Genomic DNA, 16,237 nt, shown 5'->3' with positions numbered 1-16,237 from the left:
TTAAATAATTGTATTAAAATTCTCCAGCAGGCATGACGAACACAATCACAGTCCACAGGTTCATTTCAGTGACTCCAGCTGGTGGAGCCAAGGCTCAGCAGACGGTTACCACCTTACACCTCTGTGTGTCAGCACACCTGCTCATCAAAGTTACAACAGTAAATGGATGAGTTCCAAAGAAATGTCACCCTCTGAAGAGTTGCTGTAATCACGTGTATCTCTGCTGTAAAGGCTTTAACATGGCAGTCTGTGGAGGAGGATTCATTTTGAAGCCAGCCTCAATTTGAAAAACTGCAGTTTTTGGCTTCTTGGTGTCTACACTCATGTCCAAAAACAAAACAAGAACAGCCAGTCTTCACCAAACATCACATGTTATTTGAAAGAATTTTAATGTCATATCTGAAGTCTGTCTGTGTTTTCTCGTCCCCTGCAGGTATAACCACAGTGCTCACCATGTCCACCATCATCACAGGAGTGTCCGCCTCGATGCCTCAGGTAACAGCTGTTTGTGAGAGTTCAGGAGGCCTATGTTGGCTCTGGGTGACCAAAACAGATGATCAGAAAGGAATTTAACAGCATATCAAAGCCAATGTCAAATTTCTTTTAAATTTTTTGCATTTGCAGTATTTTTATTTACCTTGTGTGAAGCAAAATAGCCCAAAAGATCCTTCTTTGACTTAAACTGAACAAATTTAATCGTGGAAGAAAAGTGCAAAGATCAAGATCACATTTGGGAACTGAAAGTTTCATAATTTGTATAAACACGACGCCGTTTGCTATTTGCCATAATACCATTTCCTAAATATGTGATAAGACCAACAAAAATGTGTTATAAATTAATATACAATATATACATTTTACAGCTTATCTTTAACATTGATAACACTAGAATTATGCAAAATGAGGAGCTGGGATGGCAATTTTGTCACTTTTTTCTATTTTGTAACTAAAGTAGGAGGATATACCATTGACTGTACATTGCTTTGTTTTTGTTTTTAGGCTTTTTTATAAAGTCTGTTGAAACCCCATTTTAAAAATGGCAACAAAGGAAAAAAAATGAGGTTAAAATTTAAAATATAAATAGATAAATGACAAAGGCGTGAACCATATTAAATGTGGCCCTGTATATGTGAAAATGTGCGATGCTTTCCAGGTGTCGTACGTGAAAGCGGTGGACATCTACCTGTGGACCAGCTTCCTGTTTGTCTTCCTGTCTGTGATTGAATATGCAGCCGTGAACTACTGCACCACTCTGGAGGAGATGAGGAAGATGAAGAGGGGGAAGGTCAGCACAGGGGGGAAGGGGGATTATTACTGTGCAAAGAGTGAGGCCACTCTAGTGGCCAATTAGGGCCATTACATGTGCTGCACAGAACCCTCCAGCTGCCTCTTGGATCTTTACTAAGATTTACTCAAACTTTGACATTTTCGTGCAAAGCGTGAGAGCCTTTTTGGAGCCAGAGTATCGATTCAATTCTGTTTTATTTATACAGCGCCAAATCACAACAACAGTTGCCTCAAGATGCTTTATATTGTAAGGTAGACCCTACAATGATACATAGAGAAAGACCCAGCAATCATAAGACCCTCTCTGGGCAAGCAGTTTAGCAACAGTGGGAAGGGAAAAACTCGAGTTTAATTGGAAGTAACCACTGGCTGCAACCTTCCCTTTCATGTGTGTGAAAAGTCAGTCATTGAGTCAATAGGTTTCAAGAAAAGTGGCCTCTCAAAGCATTAACAAAGTACTTCAGAATGTGGAGCATATTTTTAAACAGCTGAAATCATTAGTTTATTATTTGAGGAGTTTTAATCATAAATATCAAAAATTCAACCTAGCTTTTAAAATATGAAAATCTCCAGCGGTTACTGTCTTCAGGAGGTTTTGGACTGTTGAAGGACTCAAGAGAAAAAGAATCGTCCTGGTGAAACACTGACACCTTGTGGCAAAAGCAAGCATTACGTTTTGCAAAAATATCTTTAAAATGTCAAAAGTAGTTAAAAAGAAACTGCAGTCAGGTGAACATTTCCTGTCATTTCAAAACATCCACAAGTTTTAAACTGCTTTGTGTTGTTATTAGCTCTTTCAGTAAGTATCTCAATAAGCTCTACATGTCATGTTGGAATTTGGATTTCTGTGTAAATCTGAAACAAAGTGTCCACTGATGCATTAAAACTGCACATGTTTGATCACCACTCAAATCTGATTTAAAGAAATGATTAAAACGTTTGTCTTTGCCACAAAATGGAATTTTTAAGAGATGTCCCGCCTTTTATTTATATGTTACCTCTTTGCTTTTAAAGATTAATCCTCAGATTGTAATTCAAGATTTTTTTGAGTGCCGGGTCTCTGTCGGTGAAATCTCCACCTGCTCGTTTCCTTTCTTTGCCTTTAAAGATCCCGTCCACCTTCAACGCCAGTCAAGCAATGGCCTTTGACGGGTGTTTCCACGACAACGATATTGAGCTGACTACATTCCCCCGTCTGGCACCCACCTTGACCTCTGACCCTCTGACATCGCCAACCCAAAGCTCAGACATGCGCCCCACGGAGGGGACTCGGCTTCGCCGGCAGCGGTCTGTACGTGAAAACGTGGACCTGCTGGTCAACAACAGCTACATGATCGACTCGTACTCTAGACTGGCCTTCCCTCTGTCCTACCTGCTCTTCAACACCATCTACTGGAGCATGTACTCCTGATCCAGCACCAAATACTCTACAAATTGAGTCTGAGTGCTGCAGAGGAGATTCCTCATCTCGACAGAGGTCCGAAGAGACTTCACTGAAATGGCTCTCGGTTAGAGGGGCCTCAGCTACATCCAGCTGATGTTCTTTGCTGAAGAGCTGAGATAAAAACCCTCGAGGACCCTCAGCCTGAGTACGAACTCTGTAATTGTGCATTTATCTCATCAGAGGGGCTTCAAATCCTGAGAGTCAGACTTTTTCTGTTTGGACGATTTGTACATGTCTTTTCTTTTTGTGCGTCATCGTAGCCTAAAGCTCAAAGTTCATATCAATATGTGCTATTGATATATGATATCTTTATCGATTTCTTTAGCTACAAGATATTAAATTAGACATAAACAGCGTAAACATGTTTGAACACTGTGATTGGAGCAAAGCAAACACTAAGTGTAATTTGGTGTGTTTCTTGATTAATTTCTCTCTTGTTTGCAGTGTTGGAGTGTACGGGCAGAAATATTTAGCTGGATTCATTTTTATTTGAGAAAAAAATATGGCTTATTACATATTTGCATTAACAAGAAAATATTGTTGGGTACAACAGGTGGTGGTTGGGTAAAACAAGCAGTATAGTGTAAAGGGTTAAAAGTTGTATTTTGTTAACTTGTCCTAAACAATAAAACAGAAGTTTTATATAAAGTTGTCAAAAGATCGATTTACGGGTTCTGCAAAAACTTGGTATTATGGTTGTACGTGGAAAAAAAAAATATGAACTATACTAAAATTTTGAGTTTTAGTGTCTGAGCGTGCAGTACGTCTTCTTCCTTAAGGGCCACCTCAGCAAATCATCTGTCTCCTATCATCCTCCACTGTTGCACCAACCATGTCCTTCACCACATACATGACTCTTCTCTGCAGTCTTCCTCTTGTCCTCCTGCCTCGCAGCTCCATCCTCCACATCCAATTTATACAGGGCCACAAGCCAGTATATGCATAGTGGAGATTCCAAGCTGATGATAATGGAAAGGCATTTGTTGATATGATATTATACTCTATAGCTATATTAATCTAGGGCATCCATAAACTGGCAGCCCATTTAGAAATCTGAAAAATGTCTACAGCCCACCTAACCCCTCAACCTCTGCTGTGACATGATCTGACCTCATGTTCAACACCATAACATATGTGATTATCTCCTTTTTGTTTCTTTGTCTGAATTATTTTGAGTTTCTGACAGTTTGCTTGTTGAGGTTGGCATTAAGAGCCTTACTTGGGAGCTGACAGCTAACTGCTCTGTAAAAATTACAGGTTTGTGTATATAAGATCAAAACAAAAATAAAAAGAAACAAAAGATTAAAAAAAGAAACGGCATACATTATAGGAACACTGATGCAGAGATAAAATGGAAAAATAAAGAATTAAAAATGAAAAGCTTAACTTTTAAGGTTAAATATAAAAGGCAAATTTACATTTAAATTACACAATAGAAACGTTTTTAAAGGGTTTTTTGTTTGTGTATTTGTTAGTTTAAATATCCCCCTCTCCTCGCCCTTATCAGACCCAACTAAAACACAGGTGTCGAACTCCAGGCCTCGAGGGCCGGTGTCCTGCAGGTTTTAGATGTGTCCTTGATCCATCGCACCTGATTTAAATGGCTAAATTACCTTCTCAACATGTCTTGAAGTTCTCCAGAGGCTGGTAATGAGCTAATCATTTGTTTCAGGTGTGCTGATCCAGGGTGAGATCTAAAACTTGCAGGACACCGGCCCTCGAGGCCTGGAGTTCGACACCCCTGAACTAAAACGTCAAATGATAGCCTAACCCAGACCTTTCCAAAGTGTGGGGCCCGCCCCCTAGGGGGGGGGGGCGCAGTGTGAAAGGGGAAAAGAAAAAACAACGCTTGGTCATTGCTAGCACTGGGCGCCCACACAAACGCAAAGCAGGAGATGAAGCATTGCTAAATCTGTTTCCAAACCAACTTCATTCTAAGCCAAAGACTAGAAAATATGGTGAAGCATATCTTCCCTTTGGTTTCACCTGCACAAGTGCTGAGGTAGGTCTCCACTGCAGGATTGGTTTTCCCTGCATCAGGAGCAGCGCTGGGCTCTCCACATCACGGACAAACAGGATCCCACATTCTTGATTTTTAGTTCACAAACACTTGTTGTAATAACTAACTACTCCTGACATTTTGGAGATGTTAGCTCTTTATACAGTAAAGTTACAGTGGGATACAAATAATATCAGGCTGATCCTGCCACGATTTGTTCCCCCGGTTCAAATCCCAGACATTTCGGTGTTTCGAAACGCCGTTTACGTGTGGACGAAACAGCTGCGTTTTCAAAAATACCCGTGTAGGTGTGGACGTAGCGTAAAAGAGTTAGTAGTCTATTTTCTTACTACCTGTAATTTATTGCAGATTACTTGTATTTGCTTAATTGTTTACTAAATGTTTGAGGTGTGAAATAAACCGCAATGGAGCAAAATATGTGTGTGTGGTTGGAGGATGTGTGCGTGCGTGCGTGCGTGCGCGCGGGGGGGCACATTTTTCTTGTAAAACAAAGGGGGGCCCAGCAAAAAAAGTTTGGGAACCACTGGCCTAACCCAAATTTTATTAAGATAATATCTCTAAATATCAACTTAGCTTTGCTTTGCAATTTTTTAAACTTTATTTCATTTTTTCATTTATTTGGTTTTTGTCAATAGTTTAAATATATATTTTTATCATTTTTTACAATATCGAAATATGACAGCTTACTATTATGAATAGGCATTATCATAATTTATATATTTATATTCAGACGGATATTTAACAGTGGTTACTTTTCAGAATTGCATAAACATTTGGTGAGAGTATTAGAAACTTTTTTATACAGGAGTTAATGTGAGTTTATTGGAGGGAATAAAAGTTTTTTTCATTTTGTAAGCACGGTTTCCATGGCAGCCGCAAAGTTCACGGAGCAAAATAAACCTGCGGAAGAAAATCCACCGGGAGCAGAGCAGAGAGGTAACGGGTGAGTTTCTGTGTCTCACACGATGAAAACACCTCAGGGAGGGTGAGCTTATTTGTGTACAAACTAAGCTCCAGCAGTGTGACATTAACGAGGTTAAATATATATTTCATCGTTTTTATATCGAAATATGACTACATAGTATTATGAATCGGCATTATTATATGTTATATATTTATATTCAGATGGATATTTAACAGTGGCTACATTTCACTAATGCATAAACATTTGATGAGAGTATTAAAAACATATTTATTTTATGTCATACTGGCCGTTAGCACCGTAAACGTTAAAGTTAGCTTCACGGACGTTAACAACGGTTGTTAACGTCCACGGTTCGTGTTAAACGGATGAGGGTCTGATCCCGGTTAACTTGACTTCCACCTGCAGAGGTGTGTGTCTTTAAAGGCCGGTGCAGTCAGTTTCACTCCGCCCATCGAGGCTGATTTGATTTGAGGCCGGAGCACAGAAACGTAACATCAACACGCCCAACTCAGAGACTTTGAGTTCTTATTTAGATCAAGGTTTAGCGCTAAGGTGTGTTCAAAGTGCTGCTTTTTATTATCTTGTTTTTCGAAAGTGCTAAAAACACGTTTTAATTCAGCCAGAGCCCTTTTTCCTGGACCTTTTTTGAGTTTTGGGATTTTTCTTTTATTGAGGCAGTGAGTATTAAATATGTGTGGGGATGTTGGTGAAATGATGAGGCACCGTGCACAAAAACGCGTATCTGGGGATATGATCTACTTTGTATTGCCTTCTTCATTTGACACCGTTTAAGCAGAGATGTTGTTTTCTAATCAAACTGTGATATGCATGTTGTGTCTAGTGGTATTTTGCTCTATCTGTTTTTGTTAGTATGAGCTCAAAGATGGGGTTTACATGGGACAGGATGGTTTTAATTATTTAAATGTTTTAACTAGTGATTGTTTATGTATCTTCCCCAAATTGCAGATCCTGATTTATTTCTATTTACAAAAGAAATGTCTGGAAATTTCAGTCTTTTTTTTATTTAAAAGTTCAAAAATTGCCTCAGAATTTAGTGTGTGGAGGAAAAATAAGTCGAATTTGCCTTAAAATCTCTAGAAAATTATTTGATATATGAAGCCAAAATTTCACAGCAATCATTTTATACATGACCAGGTTTTAAACTATAAACTTTTCAGGGAAATCAGAGGTGGCTGAGCAGAAAATGTTGTGAAAATGTGATGATTTGAGATGTAATGACCCTCATTAGTTCAGGTGTATTTATACAGCACCAGCTGAGCAGTCGCCATGAGGTGCAACAACAATATTCGTTTGGGTCTTTATCTTTATACCCAATTAAGCAACCCACTTATAAGTGATCACTTTTCACTTTGGCGGGAAGGAAGAACTCGGGGGGTGGCAGTGGTCTCCCATGACAAAGTGGAGGTTGTGGGGAAGAGGGGAAAAAGGGGGAGCATAGGGAGGCAGGACAACGCACACTATGGGGGAGAGAGGACAAAAATGAAGAAAACTCAGAACCATTGAGGGATTTCATTTTCAGGGCGTGTAGATTATTTTTTTTCTCTACACAATTAGAAATAATTACAGTAGAAGAAGAAGACAGACTCACCCATTTTTAAAGGTTTTCATTATTAAGTCATCCTGAGATCAGTGGTTTCAGTTGGCTGTGGACAACCACACACAGCAGCAAAGAGGACTACACCTTGGCTACCTTAGACCCCAATCAGATCGATGTTTATGCTTCAACTTCATCTTACGAGATTCACTTCCTGGGTCATGAACCTGCTGCTGCTCCTGAGGAGGTAGAGAAGGAAAGAGGTATAAGTGATGGTCTCTAAACTGCTGGGAGACGATGCAGACTCCTTCATCTGTCTTCTCTGCCCCCACTCCTGGATCGAACTGGGTCTGGAGGTGAACTGGAAGGCTGAGCTCAGGGGGCGTCTGAGGCCGAGCCTGGGCAGGGTGAGAGCAGGAAGTGTATCGACACAGCAAATCCCAGAATCTGTCTCAGAGCTCCAATCCTCTATGGCTCTGCTGGGAGCTTATCCCTACAGCACAGTGATGCCTCAGGGGACCTGCATGTGGGACTGGCACACAGATTGCATTCAGTCTGTACGTGTTCACTCAGTATGCCGACTGACTGGGCTGAGAGATAACATTCACATGCTAAATGTTTGAAGAAAAAGCCTGTAAGAACAGGATTTGGTTCATGTGTCGTGGTTTCATTCATACACAGGCAAAAATCGAGCAACTGGACAACTGGAAGCAGCTATTGTGCATTAAGAAGTTACATAACATGTTACTGTTCATACAAGTGTCCTTGATGCATAAGCACAGTCTGACTGAACGGTGAGGTACATAAACTTCCTGTTAATGCTTTGATATCACAGGATCACAATTAGTAGAAACATTTAAACACAGAGTGGATACAAGGTTAACATTTGAGCTACATTTCTTTTTGGCTTCATGGATTTTGTTGATCTTTGTTGCACCTCTGAACCAACACAACAATTATTCTCTGCCATCTTCTCTGTGGTTCAAATAACAAAGGTGTTGTATTTGTAGGTTTTAATAGGCTCATAAATATGGTGCACATTTATGCATTTTTATTATAGGAACCTGCCACCGCTCCAGGCCTCAACAATAATCCTTAAATATGGACCACAACAATTTTTACCTGAGCTACCCTGACCCCGCCTACCAGCAGGTTCAGCAGCCATGGCTGGTCCATGACAATCTGACCCTTCAGGAAGGTAGGCTAGATCTGCTTTTTTTCCATACACAGGCATTTTAGTGGCTGCTGGATATTGTTGAGTTATTATTTATTATTTGTGTTCTTTTTAAGGATATATACCAGTGTTTCAGCAGGAGAACATGGTCCTGGGTGATCCTAACGCACTGGAATATCAGACACTGAGAGCCGACACTCACATATTTAACGGAGAGTCCTGTGACCAACCTGTGTCAGGTACAAAGCTGAATTAAGTTTCTCTTTGAAGTCCATCCAGCTGTGTTTTTAAAATCCGGTATTTCTCACACACGTTGGCTTTACTTGGGCTGCGAGCTACGTTGAGGCAAAATGTGTTTAAAAAGAGACAATTTGATTCAACAGCTCCCTTTATTTTGAAATTTCTCAATTTCCTGACCAATTTGCTCATTGGGCGTATTACTGCAGCACGGTGGCACGGTGGTTAGCACTGTTGCCGCACATCAAGAAGGTCCTGAGTTCAATTCCCCCATCAGGTCTTTCTGTGTGGAGTTTGCATGTTCTTCCCGTGTTTGCGTGGGTTCCCTCTGGGTACTCTGGCTTCCTCCCACAGTCCAAAGACATGCCGTTTGTCTCTGTGTTAGCCTTGCGACAGACTGGCGACCTGTCCAGGATGTACCCCGCCTCTCGCCCTATGACAGCTGGGATAGGCTTCTGCGACCCTGAAAAGAATAAGCGAATGGCGTGTTACTGTTGTGGTGGAATCATTTAGCTACTCCTCCAGAGGGGATCTCCTACGGTCAGGCAGACCCCCAACAACTGGAAACAGTAGTCCTCGTTCTGCTCTTGAGATTATCACCACCTGCTGGTGGAGAACTAGATCGTGTGCTGCTATGCTGAGCTAATGGAGACACAGTCACAGCATGAGAGACTCACTGGAATAGGAGTTTAGTTGTCACACAGTATGCACATTTAAATACAAAAACAGGAGTTAATCATCTAAACTAAAATCATCTAAAAGTATTGTTCCTTTAAAAAGCGTCCTTTTGCGACACACAGGCACACAGATCAAGGGTGTCTTTCTTCTAACTGAGGGGCAGTTTGTTTTATAGTCATCACAGATTTTAAAATCATCAAACAAAAACACACTATGATTTAAAAGTTAAGAATAAAAAACATTAAATACACAGTGACTTATTTAAAGGTTAAAGAACTGAACCAAACAATTCCTGCTGCCTGTTGCTTTTACCAGCATCAGTTCAGTCAGTCGAATCGAAGTCTGTGGGAAACACTGAAATTCATCTTAACAAAATCTCTCAAATTCAAAGTTACAAATGGGACCAATGACTTCTGTGATTTCAGATGAGATCAGACAAGAGCTGAGGACCGTTTTGGAGTCCTACCTGAACAGGTATTAGCTTTGCACACATACCCCCTATTTTACAGATCCACTACTTGTAGTTGGTACAAACTAAAAGACATATGGTTTAGTATTTTTGCTGTGGTTGTAGTTTAGTTTGACCCATTTATAAGTGCACTTATATGTAAACCTAAATACCCGAGTGGGACATTTAAATTTCTTTAATCTGACAATATATGCACTGTGATCTTTGGTAACCCCTCCATCGCCAGCATGTATCAGTGTTCTCAGCAGTTCTTCCGTCCCTCCTCAGAGAGCAACTCAGCAATGACCTGTATCTCAAGTCTCAGATGGACAGCAACCAGTATGTTTCCATCTCTGCTCTGGCCTGCCTCGACCAGATCAGGAATCTCACCACAGACCTGGACCTCATCTCCGATATTCTCAGATGTCAGTGTTTGTTTCTGTGGGTATAGGTGGAGGCAGAGTAACTCCAGAGGTTGTGTCAGTTTTGAGTTATAATATTTAATGTACATGGATCAGACTTTATTTCCTTTGCTACAAAACCACAGGATCGTGATAGGGATTAGTGAAGAGGAATGTTTTGTTTGGTTTTGTGTTCAAAAACTAAATCGGGTATTCTGACGATGCACATTAGAAGGAACTGTTCTAGTGTAGAGATGAGAGTGATGAACGGGGTTTATTGTTGTCCTGAAACACACTCTGCTGTTGTTCTCCCACAGCCATGCCGCTGGTCCAGTTTTCCCCGTGCGGACAGAAAGTCCGGCCCAGACCGAGCCGGTGCGTTTTAATCCTGAGGGAGATTCCTAACACCACACCTCAAGAGGTGAGACTGCACAAAATACCCCAACACAACCAAAATCCTCAGTTTTAGTTCAGGTGTTGTCCTTACATGTACCTGCACGTGCGGCGATAGAGACATGTGTTGTTATTTAAAGGAGTTTTAAAGGTAAATTGTGTGTGTTTGATATTGCTGTTGCTGTGCAGGAGGTGGAAGCTCTCTTTGAAGGGGAGAACCTGCCTAAGTTCAAGACCTGTGAGTTTGTGAGCAACGATAACTGGTTCATCACCTTCAAATCAGAAGCCGATGCAGAACAGGTAGAAAAGGGCCGGTCCAGGAGAGAAGTAAATTAACTGCTGCTTTTTTTGGGCACATTTTTTTGGCTAATGCCATTTAGGTTTGTTATATAGTCAATATCTACAAATATGACTACCTGAGAGCAGTCCTGTTAAAAAGTGCTCCTGTTAGCCTTCTTTGTTAGGAGATCTGATAATACAATAACTGAAATAATCTGAGTCCATGTTTTCAGACCTACAAGTACCTTAGAGAACAGGTTCGAGTGTTTAAGGGAAAACCCATCATGGTGAGGATAAAGGCCGAAATAACAGCAGCCATTGCTTTGGCTCCCACTCAAAGCTACCGACACCCCCAGCAGAACCAGTGCAACAACTATTATGGCTTCTACTCCCCCGCTACCACCTACCAGCAGTCCTGCCCGACCCACGTGTCCACACAACAGCTAAACGAAGTCCCCGGTGAGGTGTGGACTGCTGCATCTGGATACCAAGACTGGGCCGAAGTGAGTTCGTTAAAGATCAATTTGTGCCTGGAAAATTTATTTGTGACACTTAATTTTATATCAGTGTTAAACAGATTAGCATTTTTGTTTTTGTTCATTTCCTGTGATTTGTGGATGTCGTTAGTGTTAACGTGTCGTTTAATGTGTGTGAGGAGCTCTCTGGCTCCTTCTCTGATTAAGCGGTTGTTGTTTTCATCATTAGCCTCCTCTACTGATGAACCACTTCGTGGATCACTTCACAGCAGCTTCTGCTTTCAAACCGTACCACCCACACAGCCACAGGTAGCTCCTTTTTATCCTCTTATGTCATGACACTTTATGATGTCATCAGTGTGAAGACTATTGTTTGTTTCTTCAGGAGAGGCTCGAGTTGGTCATACTGTGACCGTTGGCAGTCCCAGCAGCCTGCCTCCTCGCACTCATCTGAGCAGCCATCTGATTGTTTCTCTTCTCCCACATGGCCCGGTCAAGGACGGTCGCGCGCAAAGGTGCGCCTTCCGAGTAGAGGCAGAAGAAAGGAGCCCAACAAACAGGTCACGTCTCCCACTGAGCAGGGAAGGTAACAAAAGATCAGTCCAGGTTTCAGATGTCTCTTTTTTTTATTCTCTATTATTCTCAAGTCCTGCTATGCCCAGTTCATTAGTATAGTTTATGTAGTGAAGATAGGATATGACATAAGGGCATGTTTTCTTTATACTCTTACTGTTCATTTAGTTCGGAGACAGGGTTAAAATGGTGACCTCTTCCTTCTGGTTCATTTCACACTAATATGAAGTCAGATGGAGCGGTAACTCATCGGACAGTTTTGGCACTGTTATCATGGAACCCCGCAGCTAAAAATAAACTCAAAGTCATGCTCCACTTTACTCCCCCTAATGTCCTTACTTTCTTTTCACAATAGGGTCGAGACACTGTACACGAAAAGATAGAAAAACAGCAAACAAATAGATGTGTATTCTCTGTATGATATTAATAAACCAGGTCTTAACCTTTGGAAAATGTACTTTGAAGGGCTTAGAAAACACAAGAGAAACCTAAGAAGTTCTCTCTTTGAGTGCCCTGTCTCTTTTATAACGTCTCTGCCATAATCAGCTCGTTTTGAGCAGACACAATCGCACACACGTTCAGCAAGCGTGTGTTTATCGTCTCCTCTTTTCAGAACAGTAACTCACTGACTGCCTGTATCAGACATGTTCAGGGGAATTAAAATCCAAATTAAGCCAAGAATTATGCGTATGGCATGAACCTGACCTGGAAGGGTGGAGGTTTGACAACAGTAGCTTCAAAGATAACAAACTGTAAGCAATAAAAATTAGAGCAGCAAAGACGAGTTACAGCCACAGTAGGCTAAAAAGACTTGATTTAAACGTCATCATCAGGTTCTCAGACTATAGGCAAACCCCTGTCTGTCACATTTTTTACACTTGTAGGACGCTTGTTCTTTAATAAAGTTATAAATCAGATGTTCGTCAGAGCTCTGTGTTTCCTGTGTGTCCCTGAAGGAGAGGAAACTTCAACCAGAGGAGGAGAGGGACCGCAAGGTCCTGGGAGCGACCCACTCGAAGCAGTCAGGTAAGTCACCACTGAGCGTTGTGTATGTGCACTTTGTTCAGAAAGCATACTGACCATTTCTGTTTGTGTAGAATTCACAGAGTCAGTCCCCTCCTCATCAGCCGTCTCCCCATTTTGAGCTCACAATGTTGAACTTCCCTCTTCTTCCTCCTCCAGCCTCTACCATGGCAAGTCTTCCTCCAGCTAACAGTAACACCAAGGCAACCAGGTCCCTCTGTATTACACACACACACTGCTCACCTGGGCTCATGGCCGTCAGAGCAACTGAGGCTCTGTTCACTGTAAAACTCCAGCCATACTGACCATATGTGGATAATCTGCTGGACAAAGACACAGTGTCTGTAACTGTGATGTTGTCTGTTAACGTGTAATCTGACCTTCTTGTTCTTTAATGTAGCCTTTGGTTTGCACCTTGGCTGTAGTTTGGCAGTTACACACCTACCTCCTCAAAGATGTTCTTGATGTTTAGATGTTGTTGTTTGTCTCAACCACGGATCGCTTCGTCTTCTGTGGTCTATCAGGCTCGTTCATGTTGTTGTGTCGGTCAGTGCATTCATTCTTTGTAAGAATGAAGCAGATTATCTCGATTGTCACATTATGTACTTAAAGTACATGAATGAACATGAAGTGATGAATGAACAGTGTTCTGTTTTTCTTTTTTTCTTTCTGATTTTTTTTAAGTCCTCACAGAGTGAATTACAAAGCAGCAGCTCCTGCGCCTCAGAGGCAGCACCTTCACAGCAGCCTCAGCTGGTCTCAGAGCAGTGAGTATCTCTGACACAGCAGCTGGAAGCTCTGTTCTGTTTTCACATGTAAGGTGTCTATACCGCTCACTGTTACAGTTGATATGATTAACAGTCTATGGCTCAGGCTTCTACAGTTATTTCACTTTGGCTCATGAGATATCTGAAAAGTAGAGAAGCAGCGGTTTTCCAGCCGTCTGTGCTGAGATAGTTGTGTTTGTGTTTGCAGGGCTGCGAATGAAGCCTCAGAGATGACCACTGAAGAGAAACCAGTTCAGCACACACAGGAACCAGTAACTGTGAGACTGCTTTTCAACTTCTTTGTGGTGTTAAAATGCATTTTCTTAACTGAATTACTATTTCACTACATAACTTTTATCTATACTACAGTATTTGAATTTTTTTATTTCAATTAAAGAATGAAGGAATTGGCGCAGAGTTGCTTCTGCATCATTCCAGCATGTCCGCTTTAAATGCTGTTCTGCACCTACATCTGTTAGGTCCACCTACCAAACACTTGGAAGGAAACAGGAAGCCATTTTTTTTTGATAGCTGGTATTTGGTAATTCTAAACTGCACGTAAAAAGGTATAAATCACAAAAGGGGGTTGATAGTAACAAAAGATAAAAATACAACAAATGAACTTTTGTAAAGGAAGTTAAAAAAAAATCAAAAGTAGCACAGATGCACAGTTTTAGAGTCATATTTCATTTTATTTTTTTAATTTAACCTTTTACTTAACTAGGAAGATCCCATTGAGATTAAAAACGTCTTTTTCAAGGGAGACCTGCCCAAGATAGGCAGCAGCAAGTGTCTCACAGTTACAAAAATGACTCAGTCAAACACATGTTGTAAAGGTGTAATAGTGAGTTTGACCCCATCTTTACTCTGTTTGGCCAGGAGTCCAGGAAACTGACCTAAGCCGAGGTCTGCAAGAGAGGCTTATGCAGTAAGTCGGGTCCTGCCTTCACAGAACTGGGGTGATGCACCAGAGCCAGCACAGTGGAAACGCTGATAAAATGAGATGAAGAAAAGACAGTTTTTTGTTGTTAAGGTGTTATGAGTGTCTGAAAGATAAAATTTAATTGCTGCCTTCAGGCTGCATATTTACTATAAAGAATGATCTCTTATACTACACTGAGTAACACATTTAACCTTTAAATCGCCTTAATCCAGGTCTGGATGTTTGGGGTGGGCAGAGGGCTCCGACTGTTTGGCAAAACCAACTTTTCAGTTTTTTAGACAGGAAGATCTGTAAATTTTGATCTGCTACTTTAATTTCTGTTTTATTTCTTGATTTGTAGTTTAGGTCTGTTTGTTGAGAGTGAGCTTCCATTTTTTTGATTTCTTCTTGCTTTCCTGATGCATCGCCAATTATTTTCGTCCTGTTTGTGTGTGTTACATGTTTTCTTAGTTGTACAAGACGTTCCGCCATGATTGTGAACTTATTTTAGTGCTGTTGTTTTATTTCTCCACCCATACATCTGTGTTATCTATGACTGCTGTGGACACACATGAAGCTTTTTCCATTAATATCATTGCTGATCAGCTGTATTATTTCCATTTTTAGATACCAGAGAGCTGCAAGGGCCAGTGTGTTTAATGAGAACTGATTTGATCTTTCTAGTTCTGGGATTAAATTGATCAAAAGCATGTTTCCCTTACTTTCAAAAAGTTTTATTTATTTTAAACAGGAGTGCATTTCTTCCCTTTTGGCTGGGTGGGTACTTACTGTGTGTCTATAAACAACATTGTTTCAGCACTTGAAAGGTATGTGAGAACTTGAATTTGATTGTAATGAAGCCATTTTTCTTTTCTTTGAAATATAAAGTTTTAAATGTTAAACAGGTGTCATGGAGACAGAGTGGGCATGGTTGTGGAAAGTTACTTTGAACAGACTGTACATATTGAACAACTATTAAAGAAGTGCCTTTGAAGTTAAGTTTTGCTTGTGTATGTATTTATTCTGTTCTATCCAATCATCCTCTCCATGATTAACATTTAAATATAGAGGCGGCACCCTTTACGTTAGTTCCTTCTTTGGACCAGCAGATGGCAGAAGAGTAACATCATAACACTCATTACTCCATTATCTGGCACCACCACTTGTTTACAATGAGGATGATTTGATTCTCAGAAGGCTATAGGCCTAATGAATGAGATGAAGAATACTAATGAAATACACAGCATTCTGCAGACAAATTGATGCTCAGTTATGTGTCACAGGCACATTATGCTCATTCAATCATACTGTGCTTAATTGAAGGGCGCTTGACCTTTAATATTAATGATATTATTCTGCTGAGGCTCAGTTTTTACACACAAACATGGAATATAGAACAGCCACATTAAAAGTAATGGCTAATGAGAGAAGGAGAAGAAAAGCTATGTGCTAAACTGGAAAAAATCACTACCCAAAATGCAGACAGCGGTTTGACTTAAAACTTAACAAACATGACTAATAAATCTGCACTTTTAGAATGTAAGCTATGCAGCTTGATCAGGCAGCGCTTCCGTAGTTATTCAAAGTTATTCAACTTTTGTTTCCCAACAGAAAACTGTTTTAGAAATCTACGAT

At 40.7% G+C, this 16,237-nt stretch overlaps 2 protein-coding genes across 4 annotated transcripts in view; both read left to right on the top strand.

Annotated features, from left to right (window-relative positions):
- The window catches only part of LOC146380676 (gamma-aminobutyric acid receptor subunit rho-3-like), a 29,393-nt gene extending 25,762 nt beyond the window's left edge, over positions 1 to 3,631 (top strand). The window contains exons 8-10 of the mRNA XM_084940101.1: positions 434 to 495; positions 1,154 to 1,285; positions 2,396 to 3,631. Of these exons, the coding sequence (XP_084796227.1) occupies positions 434 to 495; positions 1,154 to 1,285; positions 2,396 to 2,698 (497 nt within the window). The 3' untranslated portion in view covers positions 2,699 to 3,631. The remainder of the gene's footprint in view (positions 1 to 433; positions 496 to 1,153; positions 1,286 to 2,395) is intronic.
- Positions 3,632 to 5,628: 1,997 nt separating this feature from the next.
- On the top strand, positions 5,629 to 15,695 carry LOC146380675 (la-related protein 4B-like). 3 transcript variants are annotated; one of them, XM_084940089.1, is made up of 16 exons: positions 5,629 to 5,694; positions 8,292 to 8,429; positions 8,522 to 8,644; positions 9,746 to 9,794; positions 10,057 to 10,193; positions 10,487 to 10,590; positions 10,752 to 10,862; positions 11,075 to 11,344; positions 11,547 to 11,626; positions 11,703 to 11,903; positions 12,847 to 12,916; positions 12,988 to 13,083; positions 13,598 to 13,680; positions 13,889 to 13,958; positions 14,560 to 14,608; positions 15,230 to 15,695. In XM_084940089.1, exons 2-15 carry the CDS (start codon positions 8,333 to 8,335, stop codon positions 14,578 to 14,580), a joined length of 1,512 nt encoding a protein of 503 aa, XP_084796215.1. In that variant the 5' UTR covers positions 5,629 to 5,694; positions 8,292 to 8,332; the 3' UTR covers positions 14,581 to 14,608; positions 15,230 to 15,695. The 3 variants fall into 3 exon arrangements, with proteins under 3 accessions (XP_084796215.1, XP_084796213.1, XP_084796214.1); XM_084940087.1 differs by having other exon boundaries at positions 14,560 to 15,695; XM_084940088.1 differs by lacking the exon at positions 5,629 to 5,694 and adding an exon at positions 6,056 to 6,353 and having other exon boundaries at positions 14,560 to 15,695.
- The last annotated feature ends 542 nt before the right edge of the window (positions 15,696 to 16,237 follow it).

Source organism: Perissodus microlepis, chromosome 9 (assembly GCF_051167445.1).
Source record: "Perissodus microlepis isolate ML-2025 ecotype Zambia chromosome 9, ASM5116744v1, whole genome shotgun sequence".
Lineage (NCBI taxonomy): Eukaryota > Metazoa > Chordata > Actinopteri > Cichliformes > Cichlidae > Perissodus > Perissodus microlepis.
This window is presented reverse-complemented; position numbering and strand designations above follow the sequence as displayed.

What these genes read in the sequence shown, in the direction of transcription:
- LOC146380675 (XM_084940089.1), top strand. Translation starts at nt 8,333, where the DNA reads ATGGACCACAACAATTTTTACCTGAGCTACCCTGACCCCGCCTACCAG. An exon ending in GATACCAAGACTGGGCCGAA is followed by an intron (nt 11,345 to 11,546) that starts GTGAGTTCGTTA and finishes TTTCATCATTAG; the next exon opens with CCTCCTCTACTGATGAACCA. An exon ending in ACACACAGGAACCAGTAACT is followed by an intron (nt 13,959 to 14,559) that starts GTGAGACTGCTT and finishes CTGTTTGGCCAG; the next exon opens with GAGTCCAGGAAACTGACCTA.